This window comes from Salvelinus fontinalis, chromosome 33, assembly GCF_029448725.1.
Source record: "Salvelinus fontinalis isolate EN_2023a chromosome 33, ASM2944872v1, whole genome shotgun sequence".
Classification (NCBI taxonomy): Eukaryota; Metazoa; Chordata; class Actinopteri; order Salmoniformes; family Salmonidae; genus Salvelinus; species Salvelinus fontinalis.
In genome coordinates this window covers 4,543,695-4,571,093 of record NC_074697.1, presented here as the reverse complement: position 1 = coordinate 4,571,093, position 27,399 = coordinate 4,543,695, and the positions used below count along the sequence as shown (strand labels likewise).

The window sequence follows — 27,399 nt, the reverse complement described above, 5'->3', positions numbered from 1 at the left end:
TTGGAATATCTAAAGTGAACCTGTTACATGTTACTAGTTACAATGTTACCAATGATTAGCTGCTAAATTGTTGGTCATCTCTGTCAGAGTAGTCCTACCTAACTGTATGGTAAACCATATAACTGAACGTTACAATGTTTTTTCCCCTCAATCATTTCTTAATAACGTATATCATTGGATGTCTTCGCCATAAGGTGTTTCTTGGTGTTCTTCTCCGGCCTGAACAGAATAATGAAGCATTTAGGAACAAATAACAGAAAGAACAACCCAAAGCTAGAGGTGATGATGGCAAAGATCTCCACAGCTACAGTGAACTTCCCAGGAGAGCTGACATAAGCTGGGATAAAGGTGATCCAGACTGCACAGAATATGAGCATGCTGAAGGTGATGAATTTGGCCTCATTGAAGTTATCAGGCAGCTTCCGAGCCAGAAAAGCCAGCACAAAGCACAAGAGAGACAGGAGTCCTATATAGCCCAACACAGCCCAGAAACCAATAGCTGAACCCACATCACACTCTAGAATGATCTTTTCCTTGTAGGTAGTGAGGTTTTTAATGGGGAAGGGAGGGGACAGGACCAACCACAGAGTGCATATCAAAGCCTGGACAAACGTGAATGACACTACAGTCAACCTCTGCTGTGGAGGACCAAACCATTTCATGACATTACTGGCTGGAAGCGTAGCCCTGAAGGCCATCAACACCACTATTGTTTTCCCCAGAACACAAGAGATGCAGAGGACGGAGGTGATCCCAAACGCTGTGTGACGCAGCATACAGGACCAATCAGAGGGCCGGCCAATGAAAGTAAGAGAACACAGAAAACACATAGCCAAGGAGAAGAGCAGCAGGAAGCTCAGCTCAGAGTTGTTGGCCCTGACGATGGCCGAAGTTCGGTGGCGGTAGAAGACAGCTGCCGTGGCGATGGCCAGACAAGCCCCGCCCACAGAGCAGGCGGTCAGGATGATTCCGAGGACCTCGTGGAAGGACAGGAACTCCACAGGCTTAAGGATACAGCGGTCTCTCTCAGTGTTGGGCCAATACTCCTCGGGACAGATCAGACAGTCTGAAGAATCTGACCAGAACAATGTAACAGACATCAAATGTTAATAATAATAGATTCAGGTTTTATTTATTTACAAAATACATGTTCCACAATGCTGCACTTTGTCAGTTTACAATAAAGAATGTTGAATTAATGTGCAGTTTACATGAGATAATAAGAACAGGAATATGATTGACAGACACTACCTTTGTTGTGCTGGTAATATGAATAAACCACTACTTAGTAAACCGTGATAGAAAGTACTACACATTTTTGCCAACTCATCTTATTGTCCTACCTGTGTTATTACTTATTTCTCCCTCTGCACATTGGATACAGTCATAACAGCATACAGGCTTTCCTTTCTGTACAGCCTTACGAGTGCCTGGGGGACAGCTTTCACTGCACACTGACACAGGTACTTGTGTACTGTTCTTTACCCAGGTGATTTCCCTCTTGATGTCAAGCCTCTGGTCAAGAGGCAGAGATGCATCATAGCGCCCCACTGTCACAAACTCCATCTTCCCATTCTCCCGTATCTGCCAGTTGACCAGCTCATAGGTGGCCACTGGGTCCCCGTTGGCATCGAAAGACACCTGGTACCCATTACGAGAGAAGTTCACCCTCCTCAATCTCTCCAGGACCTGGGGGTCGGAAGGGCAAGGTAGAGAGAGGGGACAAGAGAGAAGGAGAGAGGTGAAGAGAAATGGAGATAAGGGAATATAGATATGAGTGAGGGGAAGAGAGATGGAAAAATATATGGAGAGAGGTTAAGAGAGATGATAGATGGAGATAAGGGAAGAGATATATGAGTGAAGGGAAGAGAGATGGAGAGAGGTTAATAGCGCTAGGGGTCAGAATTATATATATTTTTTAAATAACGTGTCCAACGTAAACGGAAAGTTTCTCTGGCCCAGATTGTAGAATAAGCATATAATTTACGGATTGGGATAGAAAACACTCCAAAGTTTCCAAAACTGTCAAAATATTCTCTGTGAGTATAACAATACTTATTCTGCAAGGGAAAACCTGAGAAAATGTAACCCGGAAGTGATATTTTTTTAAAGAAATCTGTATTTCCTGGCCCGTCTAACCTCCATTTAAAGGGGTATCAACCAGATAAATTTCCCAATGGCTTCCTCAGGCTGTGACCAGGCTTTAGACATAGTTTCAGGCTTTTAATTTGAAAAATGAGCGACATTTTTCAAAAGTAGTCAAGTGTCCTCTGAATATTTCCTGCGAGCGACAGAGGGGCTACCCATTTTCCGTTTCTCTCTTAAAGACTAGGTTAAGGTCCGTTTGAAATATTATCGATTATGTTTCTTAATTAACTTCTTCGGGGTAGGGGGCAGCATTTTCACTTTTGGATAAATAGCGTGCCCAATTTCAACTTCCTTCTACTCATCCCCAGAATATAAGATATGCATATTATTAGTAGATTTGGATAGAAAACACTCTGACGTTTCTGAAACTGTTTGAATCATGTCTGTGAGCATAACAGAACTTATGTAGCAGGCAAAACCCCGAGGACAAACCATTCAGAATGTTTATTGTTTTGAGGTCACTGTCTTATCAATGAGCATTCATTGGGACACCAGATTTCTAAGGGACTTGTTTGCAGTTCGTACCGCTTCCACTGGATGTCACCAGTCCTTGGAAATCAGTTGAGGTTATTCCTTTGTGTAATGAAGAAATAGGGCTTTCGTAAATGAAGGTCACATGAAGTACATTTTTTGAGAGAGGCACGTTAAGAAAAAAGTTGCGTCAGTTTGTTTTCTTTTTGGATTGAACACAGATCATCCCGTCTTCAAATTGATCGATTATTACAAAAGTAGTTTGAAATGTTTTGGTAAAGTTTACATGTAACTTTTGATATATTTTGTAGTCACGTTGCGCAAGTTGAAAGCTGTGTTTTTCTGGATGAAACGCGCCAAATAAATTGACATTTTGGAAATATATCGGCGGAATTAACCGAACAAAATTCAAACGGTTTTAGAAACTAGAGAGAGTTTTCTATCCAATAGTAATAATAATATGCATATTGTACGAGCAAGAATTGAATACGAGGCCGTTTGAAATGGGCACCTTTTATCTGGCTACTCAATACTGCCCCTGCAGCCCAAACAGGTTAACCTGTCTATCCCCTGGGTTCCGCTAGCGGATCCCCCCCCACATTCCACTGAAAAGGTAGCGCACTAAATTAAAAAAATATTTTTTTGAAATATTTAACTTTCACACATTAACCTGTTTGGGCTGCAGGGGCACTCAATTCTTGCTCGTACAATATGCATATTATTATTACCATTGGATAGAAAACACTCTCTAGTTTCTAAAACCATTTGAATTATATCTGTGAGTAAAACAGAACTCCTTTTGCAGCAAACTTCCTGACAGGAAGTGGAAAATCTGAAATCGATGCTCTCTTCTCGGGGCTGCCTATTAAAGTCCTTGAGATTTATTCGTTTAGATGCACTTCATACGTCTTCCACTAGATGTCGACAAGGAGTGAGAAGAAATGAACTGTGTAACTTGATCTGGGCTCGTATAATTGCTCTTTGTATGACGTGTCACCAGTTTCCTGTTTTCTGGAGAGCGCGTCATGGGACCTGGATTTGCCTTCTGATAAGCTGTCGTTATAGGCGACTACTATCTCCGGCTTTGATTTTATTTGATACATGTGACAATATCATCGTAAAGTATGTTTTTTCAATATAGTTTTATTCGATTTTTTTAATTTATTCGGTACGTTAGGCGTGTTGCGTTGTGTGCCTTTGTTCAGAAAGGAGAGCTTCGCGCCACTTGGCTAGTGCGCTTGCTAATTCAAGAGGGAAAAAGGACGTTCTAAATCCAAAAAAACGATTGTTCTTGACATAGGACACCTTGTACAACATTCTGATGGAAGATCAGCAAAAGTAGGACCCATTTTATGATGTTTTTTCATATATCTGTTGAACTGTGTACTATTAGTTTTGCGCCCAGGTTTTGGGCACTCGGTCGCCATAACGTAAGCCTCATGTCGTAATGAAGTTATTTTTAGAATTCTAACACGGCGATTGCATTAAGAACTAGTGTATCTATCATTTCCTATACAACATGTATTTTTTAGTTATGTTTATGAATAGCTATTTGGTCAGAATATGTGTGTCAGAAAAAGTGTCAGAAAAAAATCTGGACGTTGTGGCAAAAAGTAGCTACGTTAGCACAATGTATAACCACTGATTTCAGCTCTAAATATGCACATTTTCGAACAAAACATAAGTGTATGTATAACCTGATGTTATAGGACTGTCATCTGATGAACCTTATCAAGGTTAGTCAAAAATTATATATCTTTTGCTGGTTTGTTACGATCGCTAACTTTTGCTTCTGGGAAATGGCTTGTGTTTCTGGCTATTGTGGTAAGCTAATATAACGCTATATTGTGTTTTCGCTGTAAAACACTTAATAAATTGGAAGTATTGTCTGGAATCACAAGATGCCTGTCTTTCATTTGCTGTACACTATGTATTTTTCAGAAATGTTTTATGATGAGTATTTAGGTATTTGACGTTAGTGTCTGTAATTATTATGGCTGCTTTCGGTGCAATTTCTGATTGTAGCTGCAATGTAAACAATGATTTATACCTGAATTTATATCTGAAATATGCAAATGTTTCGAACTAAACATAGATTTATTGAATAACATGTCATAAGACTGTCATCTGATAGTAGCAATAATAGTATGTATAGTAATAATAGTAATAATAATATGCATATTGTACAATCTAAAATAGAGTTCGAGGCCATTTAAATTGGGCACGATTTTATCCCAAAGTGAAAATAGCGCCCCCTATCCCAAAGAAGTTGGGATAGGGAATCCACTTTTTCTGGGCGTTGCTACGGGGTCCTTGAATGAGCTATCAAACAGAAACGTTGGGGTCCGTCTCTATGGGCGTCTCTATGGGCCGAGGCGGTTTCAATGCACCTAGTCTTGTGACTCTGGGCCTTTTCTAAATGTCGTCATTTTCGTAATGGTCAAAATTAATTGAAGTTATTGCAAATGTACAAGGCTGTTTCTCGGGCTGAGAAGCTTCTAGAGCCACATAACTCACCGCGCACTGTCGACTTGAGCTCTATAGCATGTTTCTAAAGTTTCAGAGCTCTAGGTCAAACAGTTCTTTGATAGTTCGAACAAAGGTAATTATTGCAGGTGCTGTCTGTCTCTAAGCCCCACACGGAGTCACTCCATCCTTGCTGTGTTTGTGTTTGAGTTTTTCTTGGAAATCTGATGAATGGGATGAATGACTGATTTACAGTTCATGAGGGTTGCCTAATCACACATTTGAAGTTTTGGAAAGATCTGACTTTTTTAACCTGATGAGGACAGGGGGTGCTGTTTTCACTTTTGGGGAAAAACATCTCCAATTTAAACGGCCTCGTACTCAATTCTTGCTCGTACAATATGCATATTATTCTTACTATTGGATAGAAAACACTCTCTAGTTTCTAAAACCGTTGGAATTTTGTTCGGTTAATTCCGCTGATATATTTCCAAAATATAAATTTATTTGGCGCGTTTCATCCAGAAAAACACAGCCTCAACTCAGAACTCATTTGGCAGCACACTTTGTGACCAGGAAGTGGGAAGTCTGAAATCTATGTTCTGTTCAAGTGACTGCCTATAAATGGGCATGATAGGTATGGCTATACCGGCACGTCACACACCTTCACCCGGATGTCAAGAGGAAGTGAGAGGAAAAAGGAGTTGATTATCTCTGTCTGACATTGAATAATCCCTCTTGGAACAACGTGTCCCCCATTTTCTGTTTTCTGCAAGGCACGTGTTGGGACCTGTTATTGCCTACTGGAAACCAGTCGTTATGGGCGAATATGATCTCCGGCTTTGATTTTATTTGATACATGTTACAATATCATCCTAAAGTATGTTTTTTCAATATAGTTTCATTAGATTATTGAAATTTATTCGGGACGTTAGTTGTGTTGCGTTGTTTGACTTTGTTGACGTTGGAGAGCTTAGCGCCGCATGGCCAGTGTGCTTGCTAATTCAAGAGGGAAAAATAACGTTCTGAATCCAAACAAAGACGCTTCTGGACAAAGGACCAAAGGTACAACATTCTGATAGAAGATCAGCAAAAGTAGGAACCATTTTGTGATGCTATTTCATATATCTGTCGAACTGTGTACTAGTAGCTTTGCGCTCAGGTTTTGGTTATTCCCTTACCATAACTAAGTCTTATGTCGTAATGAAGATATTTTTAGAATTCTAACACTGCGATTGCATTAAGAACTAATGGATCTATCGTTTCCTATACAACATGTATTTTTTTGTAATGTTTATGAATAGCTATTTGGTCAAAATAGGTGAGAGTCTAATAGAAATATCCGCACATTCTGGGGAAAAGATGCTACGTTAGCACGTTATGCTACGTTATGCACGTTGTATATCCACGGATTTCAGCTCTAAATATGCACATTTTCGAACAAAACATAAGTGTATGTATAACCTGATGTTATAGGACTGTCATCTGAGGAAGGTTTATGAAGGTTAGTGAAATTTAATATCTTTTGCTGGTTTATTCGCTAATGCTAACGTGCCTATTGCTATCGCTAACGTGCCTTGATGAATGAATGCGGTCGTGTGGTAGGCTATTGTAGTAAGCGAATATAATGCTATATTATGTTTTCGCTGTAAAACACTTAGACAATCGGAAATATTGTCTGGATTTACAAGATCTGTGTCTTTCAATTACTGTACGCTGTGTTTTTTTAAGAAATGTTTTATGATGAGTAATTAGGTAATACATGTTGATCTCTATAATTGCTCTGGCTGCATCGGTGCTATTTTTGACGGTAGCTCTGATGGTAGCTGCAATGTAAAACTGATTTATACCTCAAATATGCACATTTTTCGAACAAAACATAGATTTATTGTGTAAAATGTTATAAGACTGTCATCTGATTAACCTGTCTAGGATCAGCGTGGCGCTAGCGGCACACCCCCCCCCCCCCCACTGAAAAACCAGTGCCGCGAAATTCAAAAAAAATATTTTTTTAAAATATTTAACTTTCACACATTAAAGTCCAATACAGCTAATGAAAGACACAGATCTTATGAATCCAGTCAACATTTCCGATTTTTAAAATGTTTTACAGGGAAGACACAATATGTAAAGATGTACATCTATTACCTAAAAACACATTAGCATAATCCACCATCTTTTATTTGTCCACCAACACCAGTAGCCATCACCAATTCGGCTAAACTAAGATATTTATAGCCCCTAACCAACAAAAAAACTCATTAGATGACAGTCTGATAACATATTTATGGTATGGGATAGGTTTTGTTAGAAAAAAGTGCATATTTCAGGTATATGGCATAGTTTACAATTGCACCCACCATCACAAATGGACTAGAATAATTACAATGAGCAACGTGTTTACCTAACTACTAATCATCAAACATTTCGTAAAAATACACAGCATACACGAATCGAAAGACACAGATCCTGTGAATACAGACAATATTTCAGATTTTCTAAGTGTCTTACAGCGAAAACACAATAAATCGTTATATTAGCTTAGCACATAGCAATTAGCAGCCCAGCATTGATTCTAGCCAAAGTGAGCGATAAAAGTCAACATCGCCAAAAGATATTAATTTTTTCACTAACCTTCTCAGAATTCTTCCGATGACACTCCTGTAACATCACATTACAACATGCATATACAGTTTGATCGAAAATGTTTATATTTAGCCACCAAAATCATGGTTAGACAATGTGAAATGTAGACAAGCTGGTAAAGAAAACGTCCTTGCGCCACTTAGACAGTGATCTACTCTTATACATAAATACTCATAAACGTGACTAAAAAATATAGGGTGGACAGGGATTGATAGACAATTTAATTCTTAATACAATTGCGTTATTACATTTTTTAATTTATCCTTACTTTTCAATACAGTTTGCGCCAAGCGAAGCTACGTCAAAAAACATGGCGTCCTAAGCCACTAAAATGTTTCGACAGAAACACGATTTATCATAATAAAAATGTCCTACCTTGAGCTGTTCTTCCATCAGTATCTTGGGCAAAGGATCCTTTCTTGGGAGAAATCGTCTTTTGGTGGAAAGCTGTCCTCTTGCCATGTGGAAATGTCAACTACGTTCGGGATGAACTGAAAAGCGTTCCCAACTTTTCACATCGTTGCAAAAATAAATGTCCCAAAATCGCACTAAACGGATATAAATTGCTATAAAACGCTTTAAATTAACTACTTTGTGATGTTTGTAACTCCTATAACGAGTGAAAAGATGACCGGAGAAATATAACAGGCTAAACTAACGCTTGGAACAGGAGAGGGTCGGTGTCTTCCACGCGCGTTACGCAGCAAGAAAAGACTTGCTAGCTAAAGGTTTTTTTCATTTGTAGGGCCTGTGAACGAGCAATCGAGCCCGTTGGAATCGTCATCACGTAAAGGCATCCAGGGGAAGACGTAAGAAGTGTCCGTATAGTCATAGCAACGACAGTGCCCGTTTAAATGACTTCAGAAAAGTGGCCAACGTTTCTCAAATCTGACTCCATGTCAGGGAAATTGCTGTAGAATGGGCTCTGTTCCACTTAGAGACAAAATTTCAACTCCTATAGAAACTATAGACTGTTTTCTATCCAATAATAATAATAATATGCATATTGTACGATCAAGGATTTTGTGGGAAGCCGTTTAAAAAATTAGCCACATTAGCATAAATAGTCTAAACAGCGCCCCCATCCCCAACAGGTTAAGTTGTTTCTTGGTTAGTTTGGTTGGTTCTTGGTTAGTTAGGTTGGCTTTGTGCATGCTACCTGTGCTGTGAAAAATGTCTGTCCTTCTTTGTATTTGGTGGTGAGCTAACATAAATATACGTGCTGTTTTCGCTGTAAAACATTTAAAAAATCGGACATGTTGACTGGATTCACAAGATGTGTATCTTTCATTTGCTGTATTGAACTTGTTAATGTGTGAAAGTTAAATATTTCAAAAAAACATTTTTTGAATTTCGCGCTCTGCCTTTTCAGTGGAATGTGGGAGGAGTTCCGCTAGCGGAACCCCGGAGTCAGACAGGTTAACAACAAGCTAAGCTGTGTTTTGGTATATTTCACTTGTGATTGCATGATTATAAATATTTTTTGTAATATTTTTTAATCTGATACGTATGGAAATTTTCATCTTTCTTTCAGGACCGGAACGAGGCTGTAGTTTCCTCAACAAAACGCGCAACCCAAACTGCGTTTTTTTGTGATAAAACTAATATTTATTGAACCAAAATAATATTTATTGTGTAACTGGGAGTCTCGTGAGTGGAAATATCCGAAGATTATCTAAGGTAAGCGATTAATTTGACTGCTTTTCTGACTTTCGTGACCATGCTAATTTGGGGCTAGCTGTTGTAGCATTGAAAGCTACACTCACAAAAGCTTGGATTTCTTTTGCTGTAAAATATATTTTCAAAATCTGACACGATAGGTGGATTAACAACAAGCTAAACTGTGTTTTGGTATATTTCACTTGTGATTGCATGATTATGAATATTTTTTGTAATATTTATGCATTTGGCGCCCTGCAATTCTAGCGGTTGTTTAGGAAAGTGATCCCGTAAAAGGGATCCGTAGCGCAGAGAAGTTAAGAGAGAGAGGAGAGATGGAGAAAGGGGAAGAAAGATTGAAATAGAGGAATGGAGAGAAGGGAAAAGAGACGGAGAGAGGGAGAGAGTGAAATAGAACATTAATTCAACTCATATTTATCAGATGTGTTACATCAGAACAAGTTGGAAAGTATAATGAGAAATCGTAGGCCTTCGTACATGTAGTCTAAATAAACATATTTATCAGGAAATTATACTACAGACTTGTCATTCACCTGTGTTGGCTTCACATTGAGGTTTTTGTCACAGTTCACACTGGAGTTTTCTCTCTCTTCACAAACGATGCTGTGGATGGCGTGTGCTATGGCGTAAACAGCTTTATACACCATGTTAGTGACGCGCAGCTGGGATGTATCTGTGTAGGGGGTCTGTAGCTGCTGTATATCCTCACTGCCGTCACACACCTTCTCTTCAACCCCAACACCTGTAGAGGTCCCTAAAGACAGACAGACAGACAGACAGACAGACAGACAGACAGACAGACTTGTAAATAGATAGATAGATAGATAGATAGATAGATAGATAGATAGATAGATAGACAAATGGATGGATGGGCGGATGATGGATGGATAGATAGATAAATAAATAGATACCTATCCCCAGCCGACAGCCAAAGGCTCCCTCCCAGAACTCAGTGAGCAGGGGAGAGTTGGACACCTTCTGTGGGGAGAGGTCCAGGAGGAAGTCCCTGAGGCCGGGGATGACAGAGCGTTGGATGCCAAATCCGATGGCCCCGGCACACAGGCCGAAGCGCAGCATATCTGGGTCAGTGACCCACGTCTCGCTCCCGATCCACTGGCGGGGAGGAGGGGGCAGGCGGTCCATCTCCTCCAGCAGGATTCTCATGTCCCCAGAGGATACGAATGCAACCACCACCCGGGCTGTGGAGCTGGGGAACATGATTATATAATTTGCTTAATATTCTGGTCATTTTTGTCATTCATTGGAATGCCTCAGTGAAGTGAACATGAACATTGGTATTAATCAACACTTTGACATGTTTAAGACATGAAAATCATGTTGGTCTCACAGATCAGCTTTGGGAAAAGAGAGAAATGAATAACATTTGCATTTGCATGAATGAAAAGTTCACAAGTAATCATGGATCACCTGCGGATCACGTCGGCCACCCGTTGCACTCTGCTGAGTGGGTTGGTACGGGAGAAGGCTTCAGAATATTCCACACAGATGCCTTCCTCTTGTGCTGCCTGTAGGAAAGCCGCCATCCCGTTATTACCGTAGTCAGAGTCGGAACGGACCGCCCCAATCCAGGTCCAGCCGAAGTGCCTGATGAGGTGGGCCAGAGCGGCAGCCTGGAACTGGTCACTGGGGATGGTTCTGAAGAAGGTTGGATACTGTTTCTTATCACTCAGACACGCACAGGTGGAAAAGTGGCTCACCTAGGTAGAAACAGACAGTCGAAAACATGAGAAAGAACATAATAACGGCCAAACGAGTCTCAGTTATTGGCTTCTTCCTGCTTTTTTTATTTAGCTATGTAGTTTGATGTTAGGGAGACATTAATAATAATAAGCCAACTCATTGTTTTTCATTAGGCCAGATTGAAAAGGATACACAAAAGTGTGACACCAATCCCTGGTCTCCCATAACAACCTAGCCTATGACAGAAAGTCCTCAGTCTAAGTTCAAATGCCTATGGAAGTTCTCCAGACTCATAGTTCTCAGTCTATGTTCAAATGCCTATAGAAGTTCTCCAGACTCATAGTCATCAGTCTTTGTTCAAATGCCTATGCAAGTTCTCCAGACTCATAGGCCTCAGTCTATGTTCAAATGCCTATAGAGGTTCTCCAGAATCATAGCCATCAGTCTTTGTTCAAAAGCCTTTCTCCACATAATTTCACACAGAAATGTATATTCCTGAAAGAGAGGAGAATACAGTTGGAATACGGTAAATTACAAGTTTAACTCATTCCTGAAAGAGAGGAGAATATACAGTAGGAATACAGTAAATTAAAAGTTGAACTCATTCCTGAAAGAGAGGAGAATATACAGTAGGAATACGGTAAGTTTACATAAGCTGAATGATTTCTTCCACAGGAGTTTACCTGAGGAATGCCGAAAGGGCCGATGATGCGCAACATTCTGATGGTAGGCGTGGAGGCAGACTCACCAACGATAGCTGTCACTGTAGCCGACCCAGAGCACTGTTCTCCAGTATCAAACATGGGGTCCAGGCCGTTAGCCAGCTGGAAGGCCACTTTCACGGCCATAGGGACCGAGGAGCAGGAGTCGTGCACTTGATAACCAAGCGTGACACCCGGTAGAAGGTACGAACTGTTGTTTATCTCCTCAACTGCGAAGACCATGGCGCGCGAGAAGCGCAACTCACGGGAATCCATTCTGTAAATAGGAGATGGGTCAGTGAGCACCTCCGGACAATCATAAACTAGCCTATAGAATGTTACCATGGCAAACAGCCTAATATCTAGTATTATGTTCCATACAGTCTATATGCCTACACTTCTGTTGTCTGTAACTGAGGACATTGTAGGATAGCCTGCAATTGAAAATGTGATCCTTTGTAACAGTAGTCTTTACCTACTCTCTCAGACACAAACACACGTTTTATCTGTCTTTAAACACAATGTTAATCTGTCTTTAAAAACACTGTTTATCTGTCTTTAAAACACTGTCTCTGTATCTTTAAAACACAATTTATCTGTCTACCCACACAGCCACAGTCCTGTCCCCTGCTACCTCTTGCGGTCACTGACCTCCCTGTGCACTGCAGAGGCTCAGGCATGCTGGTGTAGCTGTGATCCAACGTGTTAATATAGTAATGAATGGAGAAAACACCCCCGATGACAAAGTCCCCGTCCTGGGAGAACACCGGAGGAGGAGGGGTGCCTTGGAGCCTGCATCTGACAGACTCCAGCCCAGAGGCAGAAGTAGAGGTAGAGGCAGATGAGAGCAAGGCAAGCCCACCAGCCACCACAGCTAGATGTAGTAGAACCAGACTACCAGCCAGACTTGGATCCAGAGCAGGAGCCGGAGAGAGCCTCATTCCCCTGATGTGTAGAAGGTATGGGGTAATACAGCGCCACACAGACCCACATAGGTCAGGTTACCTCTCTACTCTGGCTTAAATACCCAGCGTACCTCTGTGGGGATTCGTCTGGGTGGGTTTGGCCATGCCAAGGAGGGAGGGGTTAGAGGCTGCTCTGCTCACCCAGTCAGGTCCTGATTCTTTCAGATATAGAGAGTGTATGCACCAGCATCAGAACTATGTTGACTGTAATGGTATAGATAGACATAAACATACATTAGACATACAATAACAGTAATTCCCTTACTGTCTAGTCCTCTTGGCACGTTGACTCACATTTGAAGTCGGAAGTTAACATTCACCTTTGCCAAATACATTTAAACTCAGTTTAAAAAAATCCCTGACATTTAATCAAAGTAAAAGTTTCCTTTCTTAGGTCAGTTAGGATCACCAATTTATTTTAAAATGTGAAAAGTCAGAATAATAGAAGAGAAAATTATTTATTTGAGCTTTTATTTCTTTCATCACATTCCCAGTGGGTTAGACGTTTACATACACTCAATTAGTATTTGGTAGCATTGTATTTAAATTGTTTAACTTGCGTCAAACGTATTGGGTAGCCTTCCACATTCTTCCCACAATTAGTTGGGTGAATTTTGGTCCATTCCTGCTGTCACGTTCCTGACCTGTTTTCTGTTGTTTTTGTATGTGTTTAGTTGGTCAGGGCGTGAGTTGGGGTGGGCATTCTATGTTATGTGTTTCTATGTTGGGTTAAGTGTGTTGCCTGATATGGTTCTCAATTAGAGGCAGGTGTTTGACGTGTCCTCTGATTGAGAACCATATTAAGGTAGGCTGTTCTCACTGTTTGTTGGTGGGTGATTGTCGCTGTGTTTGTGTTTGTGCACCACACGGTATTGTTTCGTTTTGTTTAGTCTGTTTGTGCGTTCTTCGTTTTATGTTAGTTCGCATGTTCAGGTCTGTTGACGTCGTTTGTTGTTTTGTAGTTTGTCTTGTATTTTCGTATTGGTTATTATAATTAAATTCATTATGTCTACATACCTCGCTGCGTGTTGGTCCGATCCATGCTCCTCCTCGTCTGAGGAGGAGAACGACTTCGACAGCCGTTACAGAATCACCCACCAACAAAGGATCAAGCAGCGGGGTAACGGGCAGCAGCGACAGCAGCGGCCCATTACACAGGACTCCTGGACATGGGAGGAAATTTTGGAGGGAAAAGGACCCTGGGCTAAGGTTGGAGTGAATCGCCGCTCTCGGGAGGAGAAGGAGGCAGCTAAAGCCCAGGAGCGGTGGTATGAGGAGGCAGCACGTAAGCGAGGCTGGAAGCCGGTGCGGGTTATTCCACCTCCCCGCACTGGCCGGGTTAGACTGAGCATTGAGCCAAGTGCCATAAAGCCGGCTCTACATATCTGGCCTCCAGTACGTCTCCTTGGAGGGGGGCAAAGACTACGGTGGAGTGGTGTCCTCGTCCTGCGCCGGAGCCGCCACCGCGGACAGATGCCCACCCAGACCCTCCCCTTGAGTTTTAGGGGGGGGGGGGGGGGGGTTCTGTCACGTTCCTGACCTGTTTTCTGTTGTTTTTGTATGTGTTTAGTTGGTCAGGGCGTGAGTTGGGGTGGGCATTCTATGTTATGTGTTTCTATGTTGGGTTAAATGGGAAACAGCACGTTAGTTGTGCAGGGCTTAGCAGTGTTGATGGCTGTCGATGGCAAAATCTGTAGCATGAAGACAACTGTGTTAGCCGTGGCTTATGTGACCATGACATCGGTGTATGCTAGCTAACACAATTATTTACAGCAATCATATGCCAAAGCACATCCCAGAAAGCCCCTCAATCCCTAACAGGTACCAAATACCCACACATGTATAAAATCAGTAACGTACAGCAAACTTGTACATATTGTAAAATAGAAAATAGAAAACAGTATTCAGAAGGTGACCTACCCCTTGCATCACATTTTCATACTGGGAAGACCTGACGTTCGCGATCTCCCCCTATCTGCAAGCGGGGCCAATCACAACACCCCTTATTGTCATCAGAGTTGAACTTACCAATAAGAATGCTTGAACATCAAATATACATTTCTTTAGAGGCAAGAGGAAACATAACCAACCCTGTTACATTCTCCCCTGCTGAATTACACTTGCATACTACAAAGAAACAAAATGAGGTATGCAATACCTTGCAATACATATGTCACCAAATATTCCAGTGCAAAGACTATTCTCTAAAAGAGAATTAGGGGAATTCAAAGACCCCGTAGGAAAACATGCCTGTTACATGTTCAGTACACTCAGTGACAATAAGAACCTCAGACAGAAAAACCTTGACCTACATGACCCCTGACCCATTACCTCTATAGGGTCTCTTGAAAGTTAAAAGTAAAAAAAAAAGAAATGTGGCTACAGACTTGGATTCTAATCCTACACCCACACAGGTACTCTAATGAATTCTGTATGAAAAACCCTCTGTGTCTGCATAGTCTCAATGAGTCTCACTGGGCGTTTCCTAACTCGACCAGCCCCTGACCTGACAGTCCTAACAGAGTTATCATTACGTTTAAATTAACTTCTTCAGGCTGCAGGGTGAATATTGAAAAAACTGGAAAATATGTGCACATTTTCAAACGGCCTCTTAAGAAATTTTTGATTTTACAATATGCATATATTTACTACTATTGGATAGATAACAGTCTATAGTTTCTAAAAACGTTTGAATTATTTCTCTAAGTGGAACAGAACTATTTTTACAGCCATTTTCCCAGCCGAATTGAGATTTCCAAAATGCGATGTGTCTCTTTAAGACCTTGTCTATACAAGGTCATGACACTTAGGACCGTAGAAACACGTCATACGCCTTCATCTGGGTGTAATGCGGAAGTGAGAGTTGAAAGGAGTCGAATATCTCTTCCATGGACTGAATACCACATCTTCTTGTGAGACCTGCGCAGTTTAGTTTTTTTTCCGGGCGCGAGGCAGAATCTGGACTCGGCTCCTGGAATCCGCTCGTTAAAGGTGAATATGACCTCTGCCTACGATATTATTTGATACATGTCACAAAATCATCCTAAAGTATGTTTTTTCAATATACTTTAATTATATTATTGCAATTTATTCTGGACTTTAGATGTCATGCGACGGAAGAATTTTTTGAAGAAAGACAGATTAGCGCCGCACGGCCATTGTGCTTGCTAACCAAAGAGAGAAATATTTCGTTCTGGAACCCAACTAAAGACTTTACTGGACAATGGACCCCGTTACAACATTCTGATGGAAGATCAACAAAGATAAGAACCCAATTTGGGATGCTTTTTCATATATCTGTCGAACTGTGCTATGCTAGCGCTTGACTAGAATCAATGCTGCCGTATGCTAGCTAATGTTGTAAGCTAATGTAACGATATATTGTGTTTTCGCTGTAAAACACTTCAAAAATCGGAAATATTGGCTCTATTCACACGATATTTGTCTTTCATTAGCTATCCACCATATGTTTTTCTGAAATGTTTTATGAGGTGTAATTAGTAGTTGACGTTGGTGTCTGTATTTTCTCTGGCTACTCCCGTCTGATTTCAGACTGTAGCTATGCTGTAGCAATGATGGGAGCAGTAATGTAAAACTGATTTATAGCTAAAATATGCACATTTAATGAACAAAACATAGATTTATTGTGTAACATGTTATAGGACTGTCATCTGAGGTAGTTTTTTCTAGGTTCTTTAGGTTGGTTTTAGGTTATTTAGGTTGGCTTGTGCATGCTACTTGAATCATAATTCATACATCATAATCATAATCATACGTGTCTGTCCACTTTTGTATTTGGTGGTGAGCTAACATAAATACATGTGGTGTTTTCTCTGTAAAACATTTAAAAAATCGGACATGTTGGCTGGATTCACAAGATGTTTATCTTTCAAATGCTGTATTGGACTTGTTAATGTGTGAAAGTTAAATATTTTTAAAAAATAGCTTTTGAATTTCGCGCCCTGCACATGAGCTGGATGTTGTCATATTTGTACCGACGTCGGGAGAGCCCGCCTAACAGGTTAACCTGTTCAACTACAACCACCATTGGTGGGTCACTGTCCACAGTCGATGGGTAGTCAAGGTCAATGGTTCTGTGACTGTTGCTGAAACTTGTGCCACCAGTGGCATCTTCAGAATGTCTTTCTTCCTCAGAGGGTTCAGACATTTCTTCTCCAAAGTTTACCTCTGACATGCTTGTGCCACCAATGGCACCCTCAGAATGTGCCAGGTTCTGAGGGTCCCTCGCCAGTGGCCCATCTTCCAGCACATCTAGGGTCTCTTTTTCAGAGGGCTCCGACTGTGTTTCCTCCGAGGTCTGTTCTGATACCCACACACTAGTCCTCTCACCGATGTCCATTTCTGGTATATCATTCATGGATGAGTCCTCCATCACCTCACTCGGATCCTCACGGTCTCCCGTATTAGGTGTCTCTAAGGCAGTGTCAGGGAGAGGCAAAAAGTTTACAGGCATTATCAGATTACGGTGGACCGTTTCCCCTGGCCAGTCGACATATTCTGTATCTTAAAGATGTGGATGTCACTATTCTTCTCCGTAACAATATAGAGGTTGTTCTCCCAGCGATCCGCCAGCTTCCTCTTTCCACGTTCACCCTTATTCGCCAGCAGCACCCGATCACCGACCTCCACTGGAGCTCCTCTGATCTTCCTGTTGTAGAGGCCCGCATGCCTCTTCAGCTGTTTGGTTGCCGACAACTGTACAGTCTCCATGGCCTCCCTCAGGTCTCTCGTCAGTGACTTGACGTACTCATCATAGTCTACAACATTTGAGTCTTGTAGCACCGTACCAAACATCATGTCGACAGGCAGACGTGGGGTTCTCCCAAACATCAACTGGAAAGGGGCGTGGCCCGTGGTTTCATGGACTGTACAGTTGTAGGCGAAGGTCAACGACTTCAGCTTCTGGGGCCACCTGTGCTTCGCTCTCGTAGGTAAAGCCCTGACCATGTTTCCCAGAGTTCTATTGAACCTTTCGACTCCCCCGTTCCCCATCGGATGGTAGGGAGTTGTGTGCGACTTCTGGACTCCTGCAGCACTCAACAACTCAGCAATCAATTTACTTTCAAAGTTGGCCCCTTGGTCGGAGTGGATACGACGAGGAAAACCATACACACAGAAGATGTTGTTCCACAGCTGAAGGGCCACTGCTTTAGCTGATTGGTTCGGACACAAGAAGGCATGGGCCATCTTAGTAAAATGATCAGTGACGACCAGAACATCCAAGGACTTGTTGTTGGAGTCTTCAGCAGACCAGAACTCCACACACACCAACTCGAGGGGCTCAGTCGTGATGATGTTCTCCAGTGGAGCTCTGGCCTCTGGCTCGGGGGCCTTACTGAACACACACCTCTTGCAGGTCTTGACATACTCTCTCACATCCGACTCCAGACCATGCCAGAAGAACCTCTGTCTCGTCAAGTACAACGTCCGCTGTTGCCCCTGATGACCGGCTTCATCGTGGACACCCTTCAAAACTGTCGCCCTCATTGAGATGGGTACTACATACTGGTACGTCTTCCTCTTTGACAGCAAACATTTGGTAACGCGATATAGTACACCCATTTTCAGAGTGAGCTTCTCCCAGGTCTTCAGAATCCGCAGAGCCTCGATTGGTTCATGGCCACGTTCCCTCCTAGAAGGTCTACGGCCCCTGTCCACGTAGAATACAACTCTGGCGAGTGCATCATCCTGGCGCTGCTTTGATATCAGGTCGTCACGGGACAGCACTCTCACATCTGACATCTCAGATGGCACCAGTGACTGAGTGAGCTGAGGCAGTAGCAGCGCACAGTTCTGTAGACCAGCCTCCTCTTGCGACCTCAGGACTGCTGACACCGCTTCCTTTGACAGAGAACCAGGAGAAAGATAGGAGGTAGTTTGGCAGTCCATGACAATTTCACAGGCATCTGCCTCAATTGACGGTGAGCAGCTTTCGAGGTCGAATGGGTGGTTCGACCAGCGGAACACATCTTGCACCTTCTCAGCATGTACTCCCGCAGCTTCTTCCAGCAAGGCCTTCTATGGAACCCTTGTGATGCGGTGGAGAGCGCTCAAAGTAGATGTCCTAACAGACTTGCCAAAACTATAATTTGTTAACAAGAAATGTGTGGAGTTGTTGAAAAACTAGTTTTAACTTCTTATGTCTGCAAGCCTGACGTTGGTACACTTATGACAACAGCCAGCTCAAGTGCAGGGCGCGAAATTCAAAATATATATATTTTTTAATATTTAACTTTAACACATTAACAAGTCCAATACAGCATATGAAATCTTGTGAATTCAGCCAACATGTCCGATTTTTAAAATGTTTTACAGGGAAGACACAATATGTAAATCTATAAGATAACCACGTTAGCAAAAGACACCACTTTTTTTACTCCACCAGTTTTTTACTTCATCAGTAGCTATCACAAATTCGACCAAATAAAGATATAAATAGCCACTAACCAAGAAACAACTTCATCAGATGACAGTCTGATAACATATTTATTGTATAGCATATGTTTTGTTAGAAAAATGTGCATATTTCAGGCATAAATCATAGTTTACATTGCAGCTACAATCAGAAATTGCACCGAAAGCAGCCATTAAACTTAGACACCAACGTCAAATACCTAATTACTCATCATAAAACATTTCTGAAAAATACATAGTGTACAGCAAATGAAAGACAGGCATCCTGTGATTCCAGCCAATATTTCCGATTTATTAAGTGTTTTACAGCGAAAAAAAATGTACCGTTATATTAGCTTAGCACAATAGCCAAAAACACTTGGGCGCCGACGACTACAACAGATATATGAAATAGCATCATAAAATGTTTCTTACTTTTGCTGATTTTCCATCAGAATGTTGGACAAGGTGTCATTTGTCCAGAACAGTCGTTGTTTGGATTTAGAACGGAAACTTTCCCTCTTCATTTAGCACGCGCACTAGCCAAGTGGCACGGATCTCTCCATCGTCAACAAAGTCAGAGAACGGAACACGGCAAAACTCCCGAAAAAATTTCAATAATCTGATTAAACTATATTGGAAAAACATACTTTATGATGATATGGTCACATGTATCAAATAAAATCAGAGCCGGAGATAGTAGTCGTCCATAACGGCAGCTAAACAGAAGGCAATCCCACTGTCCACCTTGCGCTCCCAAGAGTACCGGAAATGAGGGGCACGTCATACAAAGAGCTTGTATTCCAATTCAGACCAAGATAAACACGAAATTTCTTCTCTCACAGCCTCTTGACATCCAGGGGAAGGTCTATGAAGTGCACGTATACTCTTACGTATCATGCCCATGTATAGGCAGGAAGTAGAACAGAGCATCGATTTCAGACTTTCCACTTCCTGGTCAGGAAGTTTGTGCCAAATGAGGTCTGTTTGACTCACAGATATAATTCAAACAGTTTTAGAAACTAGAGAGTGTTTTCTATCCAATAGTAATAATAATATGCATATTGTACGAGCAAGAATTGAGTACGAGGCCGTTTGAAATGGGCACCTTTAATCAGAGCTACTCAATACTGCCCCTGCAGCCATAAAAAGTTAATGACTCCAACCTAAGTGTTTGTAAACTTCCGACTTCAACTGTATATGAAAATGTTTATTATATTATAATAATACATAATATGATGAATTACAGTATGAATTGAACACATGCACTTCAATGTTATATCAATTAATATAAGAATAAAGCTTTTCTCCAACAACATGGAAGTGGTTCCACTCTGTAGGTCAAATGAGATTTTATTTTACATTTTTTATACCTTTATTTCAACAAGGAACACAGGAACACAGGAACACAGAACACAAGGTATTTGTTACAGCTGGGCCCTGCGTATACATGTTTACACATACAGTTCATGTACAATGATTAAAAATTAAACAAGACAAACAAAACGATCACAGATAACACAAAAAAAAATACAGCAACAGATTTAATTTACACAGGTTATTCCCCTAACAGCACAATAACTTGCATTACCAGAAACAGTAACAAGCAATACAAAAATAAAATGCTCCAATAAATATTTAAAATGGGCAAGGGGGACAAGAGTCTCAAGTTTAAGTTTAGTCTGCAGGCTATTCCATAGGCAAGGAGCGTAACAGGAAAAGTAGCCATACCCAACTCTATGGAAATCGCATGGGCCTCAAGTGTAATCCATGTTGAGACCTGGTTTTAGGAATTATAATTATAATATTGATGAGTGATGATAAATAAGAAGGTAGTTTATTCAGAAGTGCTTTATAGACAAACACGAGAGCATGTTGTTCTCGTCTCACGGACAGCGAAGTCCAACCCACATTATGATATAAAACACAGTGGTGAGTTCTTTAGCTAGCACCCGTAATAAATCTAAGTGCGCAATGATAAGTAGCATCCAGCAATTTAAGTGTTGATGCCGTAGCATGCATGTAAATAATCTCCCCATAATCTATAACAGACATAAAAAAAGTTTGCATATTATGTCTTCTATTTGTAGAGGACAAGCATGTCCTGTTTCTATAGAGGAATTCTAGCTTGATTTTTAGCCGTTTACAAAGTTTGTTAATATGCCTTTTAAAAGACAGTTTATCATCCAACCATATCCCTAAGTATTTATATGCAGAGACCTGATTAATTTGAGAACCATCTAAGCTCGTAAGTGCAAGTGTATTTTCAACCAACTTTTTGAACCTATTACAATCATAAAATGTGTTTTTTTTTGCATTTAAAACAAGTTTCAGCTAGTATAAAAGAACCTTGTAATATCTTAAAATCTGTCTCCAATTGTGATAATGCCTGGTTAGCCGTTGAAGCGATAGAGTACATGACAGTGTCCTCAGCATATAAACGAATTTGACACTTTCTTATCTCATCACGATATTGTTTATGTAGAGAGTGAACTGTAATGGACCAAGTATAGAACTTTGTGGGACGCCTTTAACCAACTCCAATGGCTATGACTGGATGCCGTCGACTCTAACAGCCTGACTTCAATCGTTTAGATAGTCATGAAACCAACGACATGCATCCAATCCCAGTCCTGTTAACGACAGCTTACCCAAAAGTATTGCATGGTCTACAGTGTATAAAGCTTTAGATAAATCTATGAACAAGGCGGAACAGTACTTTCTATTATCTAGGGCATTAGTAATATCATTTTAACACTCTAGATTTGAACAATCTCTCATAACATTGGAATATCAAAAGTGAACCTGTGTCATGTTCCTAGTTTCAATGTTACCAATGATTAGCTGCTAAATTGTTGGTCATCTCTGTCAGAGTAGTCCTACCTAACTGTATAATAAACCATATAACTGAACGTTACAATGTTTTTCCACTCAATCATTTCTTAATAACGTATATCATTGGATGTCTTCTCCATAAGGTGTTTCTTGGTGTTCTTCTCCGGCCTGAACAGAATAATGAAGCATTTAGGAACAAATAACAGAAAGAACAACCCAAAGCTAGAGGTGATGATGGCAAAGATCTCCACAGCTACAGTGAACTTCCCAGGAGAGCTGACATAAGCTGGGATAAAGGTGATCCAGACTGCACAGAATATGAGCATGCTGAAGGTGATGAATTTGGCCTCATTGAAGTTATCAGGCAGCTTCCGAGCCAGAAAAGCCAGCACAAAGCACAAGAGAGACAGGAGTCCTATATAGCCCAACACAGCCCAGAAACCAATAGCTGAACCCACATCACACTCTAGAATGATCTTTTCCTTGTAGGTAGTGAGGTTTTTAATGGGGAAGGGAGGGGACAGGACCAACCATAGAGTGCATATCAAAGCCTGGACAAACGTGAAGGACACTACAGTCAATCTCTGCTGTGGAGGACCAAACCATTTCATGACATTACTGGCTGGAAGTGTAGCCCTGAAGGCCATCAACACCACTATAGTTTTCCCCAGAACACAAGAGATGCAGAGGACGAAGGTGATCCCAAACGCTGTGTGACGCAGCATACAGGACCACTCAGAGGGCCGGCCAATGAAAGTAAGAGAACACAGAAAACACATAGCTAAGGAGAAGAGCAGCAGGAAGCTCAGCTCAGAGTTGTTGGCCCTGACGATGGCCGAAGTTCGGTGGCGGTAGAAGACAGTTGCCGTGGCGATGGCCAGACAAGCACCGCCCACAGAGCAGGCGGTCAGGATGATTCCGAGGACCTCGTGGAAGGACAGGAACTCCACAGGCTTAAGTACACAGCGGTCTCTCTCAGCGTTGGGCCAGTACTCCTCGGGACAGATCAGACAGTCTGAGGAATCTGACCAGGACAATGCAACAGACATCAAATGTTAATAATAATAGATTCAGATTTTATTTATTTACAAATACATGTTCCACAATGCTGCACTTTGTCAGTTTACAATGAAGAATGTTGAATTAATGTGCAGCTTACATGAGATAATAAGAACAGGAATATGATTGACAGACACTACCTTTGTAGTGCTGGTAATATGAATAAACCACTACTTAGTAAACCGTGATAGAAATTACTACACATTTTTGCCAACTGTTCCTATAGTCCTACCTGTGTTATTACTTATTTCTCCCTCTGCACATTGGATACAGTCATAACAGCATACAGGCTTTCCTTTCTGTACAGCCTTACGAGTGCCTGGGGGACAGCTGTCACTGCACACTGACACAGGTACTTGTGTACTGTTCTTTACCCAGGTGATTTCCCTCTCCATGTGAAACCTCTGGTCAGGAGGCATGGACGCATCATAGCGCCCCACTGTCACAAACTCCATCTTCCCACTCTCCCGTATCTGCCAGTTGACCAGCTCATAGGTGGCCACTGGGTCCCCGTTGGCATCGAAAGACACCTGGTACCCGTTACGAGAGAAGTTCATCGTCCTCAATCTCTCCAGGACCTGGGGGTTAGAAGGGCAAGGGAGAGAGAGAGAGAGAGAGGGGACGAGAGAGAAGGAGAGAGGTGAAGAGAGATGGAGATAAGGGAGAGAGAGATGAGTGAGGGGAAGAGAGATGGATGAAGAGAGATGAGAGATTGAGAAAGGGGAAGAAAGATGGAAAGAGAGAAATGGAGAGAAGGGAAGAGAGATGTAGAGAGGGATAGAGAAAAATAGAACATTAATTCAACTCATATTTATCAGATGTGTTACTTCAGAAGAAGTTGTAAAGTACATGTAGTCTAAATAAACATATTTATCAGGAAATTATACTACAGACTTGTCATTCACCTGTGTTGGCTTCACATTGAGGTTTTTGTCACAGTTCACAGTGGAGTTTTCTCTCTCTTCACAAACGATGCTGTGGATGGCGTGTGCTATGGAGTAAACAGCTTTATACACCATGTTAGTGACACGCAGCTGGGATGTATCTGTGTAGGGGGCCTGTAGATGCTGTATATCCTCACTTCCGTCACACACCTTCTCCTCAACCCCAACACCTGTAGAGGTCCCTACAGACCGACAGACAGACAGACAGACCGACCGACCGACCGACCGACCGACCGACCGACCGACCGACCGACCGACCGACAGACAGACAGACAGACAGACAGACAGACAGACAGACAGACAGACAGACAGACAGACAGACAGACAGACAGACAGACAGACAGACAGACAGACAGACAGACAGACAGACAGACAGACAGACAGACAGACATGTAAATAGATAGATCGATAGACAGATGGATGGATAGATAGATAGATATATAGACAGATAGCTAGATAGATACCTATCCCCAGCCGACAGCCAAAGGCTCCCTCCCAGAACTCTGTGAGCAGGGGAGAGTTGGACACCTTCTGTGGGGAGAGGTCCAAGAGGAAATCCCTGAGGCCGGGGATGACAGAGCGTTGGATGCCAAATCCGATGGCCCCGGCACACAGGCCGAAGCGCAGCATATCTGGGTCAGTGACCCAGGACTCACTCCCGATCCACTGGCGGGGAGGAGAGGGCAGGCGGTCCATCTCCTCCAGCAAGATTCTCATGTCCCCAGAGGCTACGAATGCAACCACCACCCGGGCTGTGGAGCTGGGGAACATGATTATATCATATGCTTAATATGCTTGGTCATGTTTGTCGTTCATTGGTTTGTCTCAGTGAAGTGAACATGAACATTAGTATTAATCAACACTTTTGGAATGCTTAAGATATGCAAATGATGTTGGTCTCACAGATCAGCTTTGGGAAAAGAGAGAAATTAATAACAATAGAATTTATAGAAATATAGTCTTGCATTTGTGTGAATGAAAAGTTTACAAGTAATCATGGATCACCTGCGGATCACGTTGGCCACCCGTTGCACTCTGCTGAGTGGGTTGGTACGGTAGAAGGCTTCAGAATATTCCACACAGATACCTTCCTCTTGTGCTGCCTGTAGGAAAGCCGCCATCCCGTTATTACCGTAGTCAGAGTCGGAACGGACCGCCCCAATCCAGGTCCAGCCGAAGTGCCTGATGAGGTGGGCCAGAGCGGCAGCCTGGAACTGGTCACTGGGGATGGTTCTGAAGAAGGTTGGATACTGTTTCTTATCACTCAGACACGCACAGGTGGAAGAGTGGCTCACCTAGGTAGAAACAGACAGTCGAAAACATGAGAAAGAACATCATGTCGGCCTAACAACTCTAATGTATTGGCTACTTCCTGCTTTTTTATTTAGCTATGTAGTTTGATTTTAGGGAGACATTAATAATAATAAGCCAATTCATTGTTTTTCATTAGGCCAGAATGACTTAGCCTATGACAGATAGTCCTCAGATCATGTTTTAATGCCTACAGATGTTCAAATGCCTTTCTCCACATCATTTCACACGGAAATGTATATTACAGAAAGAGAGGAGAATACAGTTGGAATACGATAACTTAAAAGTTGAACTCATTCCTGAAAGAGAGGAGAATGTACAGTTGGAATACGGTAAAAAGTTGAACTCATTCCTGAAAGAGAGGAGAATATACAGTAGGACTACGGTAAATTAAAAATAAGCTGAATGATTTCTTCCACTGGAGTTTACCTGAGGAATGCCGAAAGGGCCGGTGATGCGCAACATGCTGATGGTAGGCGTGGAGCCAGACTCGCCCACGATAGCTGTCACTGTAGCCGACCCCGAGCACTGTTCTCCGGTATCAAACTTTGGGTCCAGGCCGTTAGCCAGCTGGAAGGCAACTTTCACGGCCATAGGGACCGAGGCGCAAGAGTCGTGCACTTGATAACCAAGCGTGACACCCGGTAGAAGGTACGAACTGTTGTTTATCTCCTCAACTGCGAAGACCATGGCGCGCGAGAAGCGCAACTCACGGGAATCCATGCTGTAAATAGAAGATGGGTCAGTGAGCACCTCCGGACAATCATAAACTAGCCTATAGAATGTCACCTTGGCAAACAGCCTAATATCTAGTATTATGTTACATACAGTCTATATGCCTACACTTCTGTTGTCTGTAATTGAGGACATTGTAGGATAGCCTGCAATTGAAAATGTGATCCTTTGTAACAGTAGTCTTTACCTACTCTCTCAGACACAAACACACGTTTTATCTGTCTTTAAACACAATGTTAATCTGTCTTAAAACACATTCTTTATCTGTCTTTATCTGTCTTTATCTGTCTTTAAACACACTCTTAATCTGTCTTAAAACACATTCTTTATCTGTCTTTATCTGTCTTTATCTGTCTTTAAACACGCTGTCTCTCTGTCTTTAAAACACTGTCTCTCTGTCTGTAAAACACAATTTAACTGGATATCCACACAGCCACAGTCCTGTCCCCTGCTCCCTCTTGCGGTCACTGACCTCCCTGTGCACTGCAGAGGCTCAGGCATGCTGGTGTAGCTGTGATCCACAGTGTGCATATAGTAATGAATGGAGAAAACACCCCCGATGACAAAGTCCCCGTCCTGGGAGAACACCGGAGGACGAGGGGTGCCTTGGAGCCTGCATCTGACAGACTCCAGCCCAGAGGCAGCGGTAGAGGCAGACGTGAGCAAGGCAAGCCCACCAGCCACCACAGCTAGATGTAGAAGAACCAGGCTACCAGCCAGACTTGGATCCAGAGCAGGAGCCGGAGAGAGCCTCATTCCCCTGATGTGTAGAAGGTATGGCCTAATACAGCGCAATACAGACCCACATAGGTCAGGTTACCTCTCTACTCTGGTTTAAATACCCACTGTACCTCTGTGGGGATTCCTCTGGGGGCCACACTGTGGGTATGGCCATGCCAAGGAGGGAGGGGCTAGAGGCTGCTCTGCTCACCCAGTCAGGTCCTGATTCTTTCAGCTATAGAGAGAATATGCACCAGTATCAGAACTACGTGTACTGTAATGGTATAGATAGACATAAACATACATTAGACACACAATAACCATCTGGCTCTCTTATATGTCCCCTACAGTCTAGTCCTCTTGGCACGCTGGCAGTACACAGTATTTATTCAAAAGTCTAGTCCTCTTGCTACGCTGGCTCTACAGATTATTTCCCCTACTGTCTAGTCTTCATGGCACGCTGGCAGTACACAGTATTTATTCTAAAGTCTAGTCCTCTTGGTACGCTTCCTCTCTTATATTTCCTCTACAGTCTAACCCTCCTGGCATGTTGCCTCACTTACAGTTGAAGTCGGAAGTTTACATTCACCTTAGCCAAATACA

At 42.2% G+C, this 27,399-nt stretch overlaps 2 protein-coding genes across 2 annotated transcripts; both read right to left on the bottom strand.

Moving 5' to 3' along the window:
* Positions 1-103: 103 nt before the first annotated feature.
* Positions 104-12,754, bottom strand: LOC129831678 (extracellular calcium-sensing receptor-like). Its single transcript, XM_055895040.1, has 7 exons — positions 12,465-12,754; positions 11,796-12,090; positions 10,840-11,129; positions 10,338-10,618; positions 9,945-10,153; positions 1,344-1,689; positions 104-1,075 (listed from the first exon to the last, which is right to left on the bottom strand). The coding sequence occupies exons 1-7, from the start codon at positions 12,752-12,754 to the stop codon at positions 159-161; spliced, it is 2,628 nt and encodes an 875-aa protein (XP_055751015.1). The 3' UTR covers positions 104-158.
* Positions 12,755-22,134: 9,380 nt separating this feature from the next.
* Positions 22,135-26,832, bottom strand: LOC129831663 (extracellular calcium-sensing receptor-like). Its single transcript, XM_055895027.1, has 7 exons — positions 26,549-26,832; positions 25,771-26,065; positions 25,036-25,325; positions 24,510-24,790; positions 23,992-24,200; positions 23,319-23,664; positions 22,135-23,051 (listed from the first exon to the last, which is right to left on the bottom strand). Exons 1-7 carry the CDS (start codon positions 26,830-26,832, stop codon positions 22,135-22,137), a joined length of 2,622 nt encoding a protein of 873 aa, XP_055751002.1.
* Between the last annotated feature and the right edge of the window lie 567 nt (positions 26,833-27,399).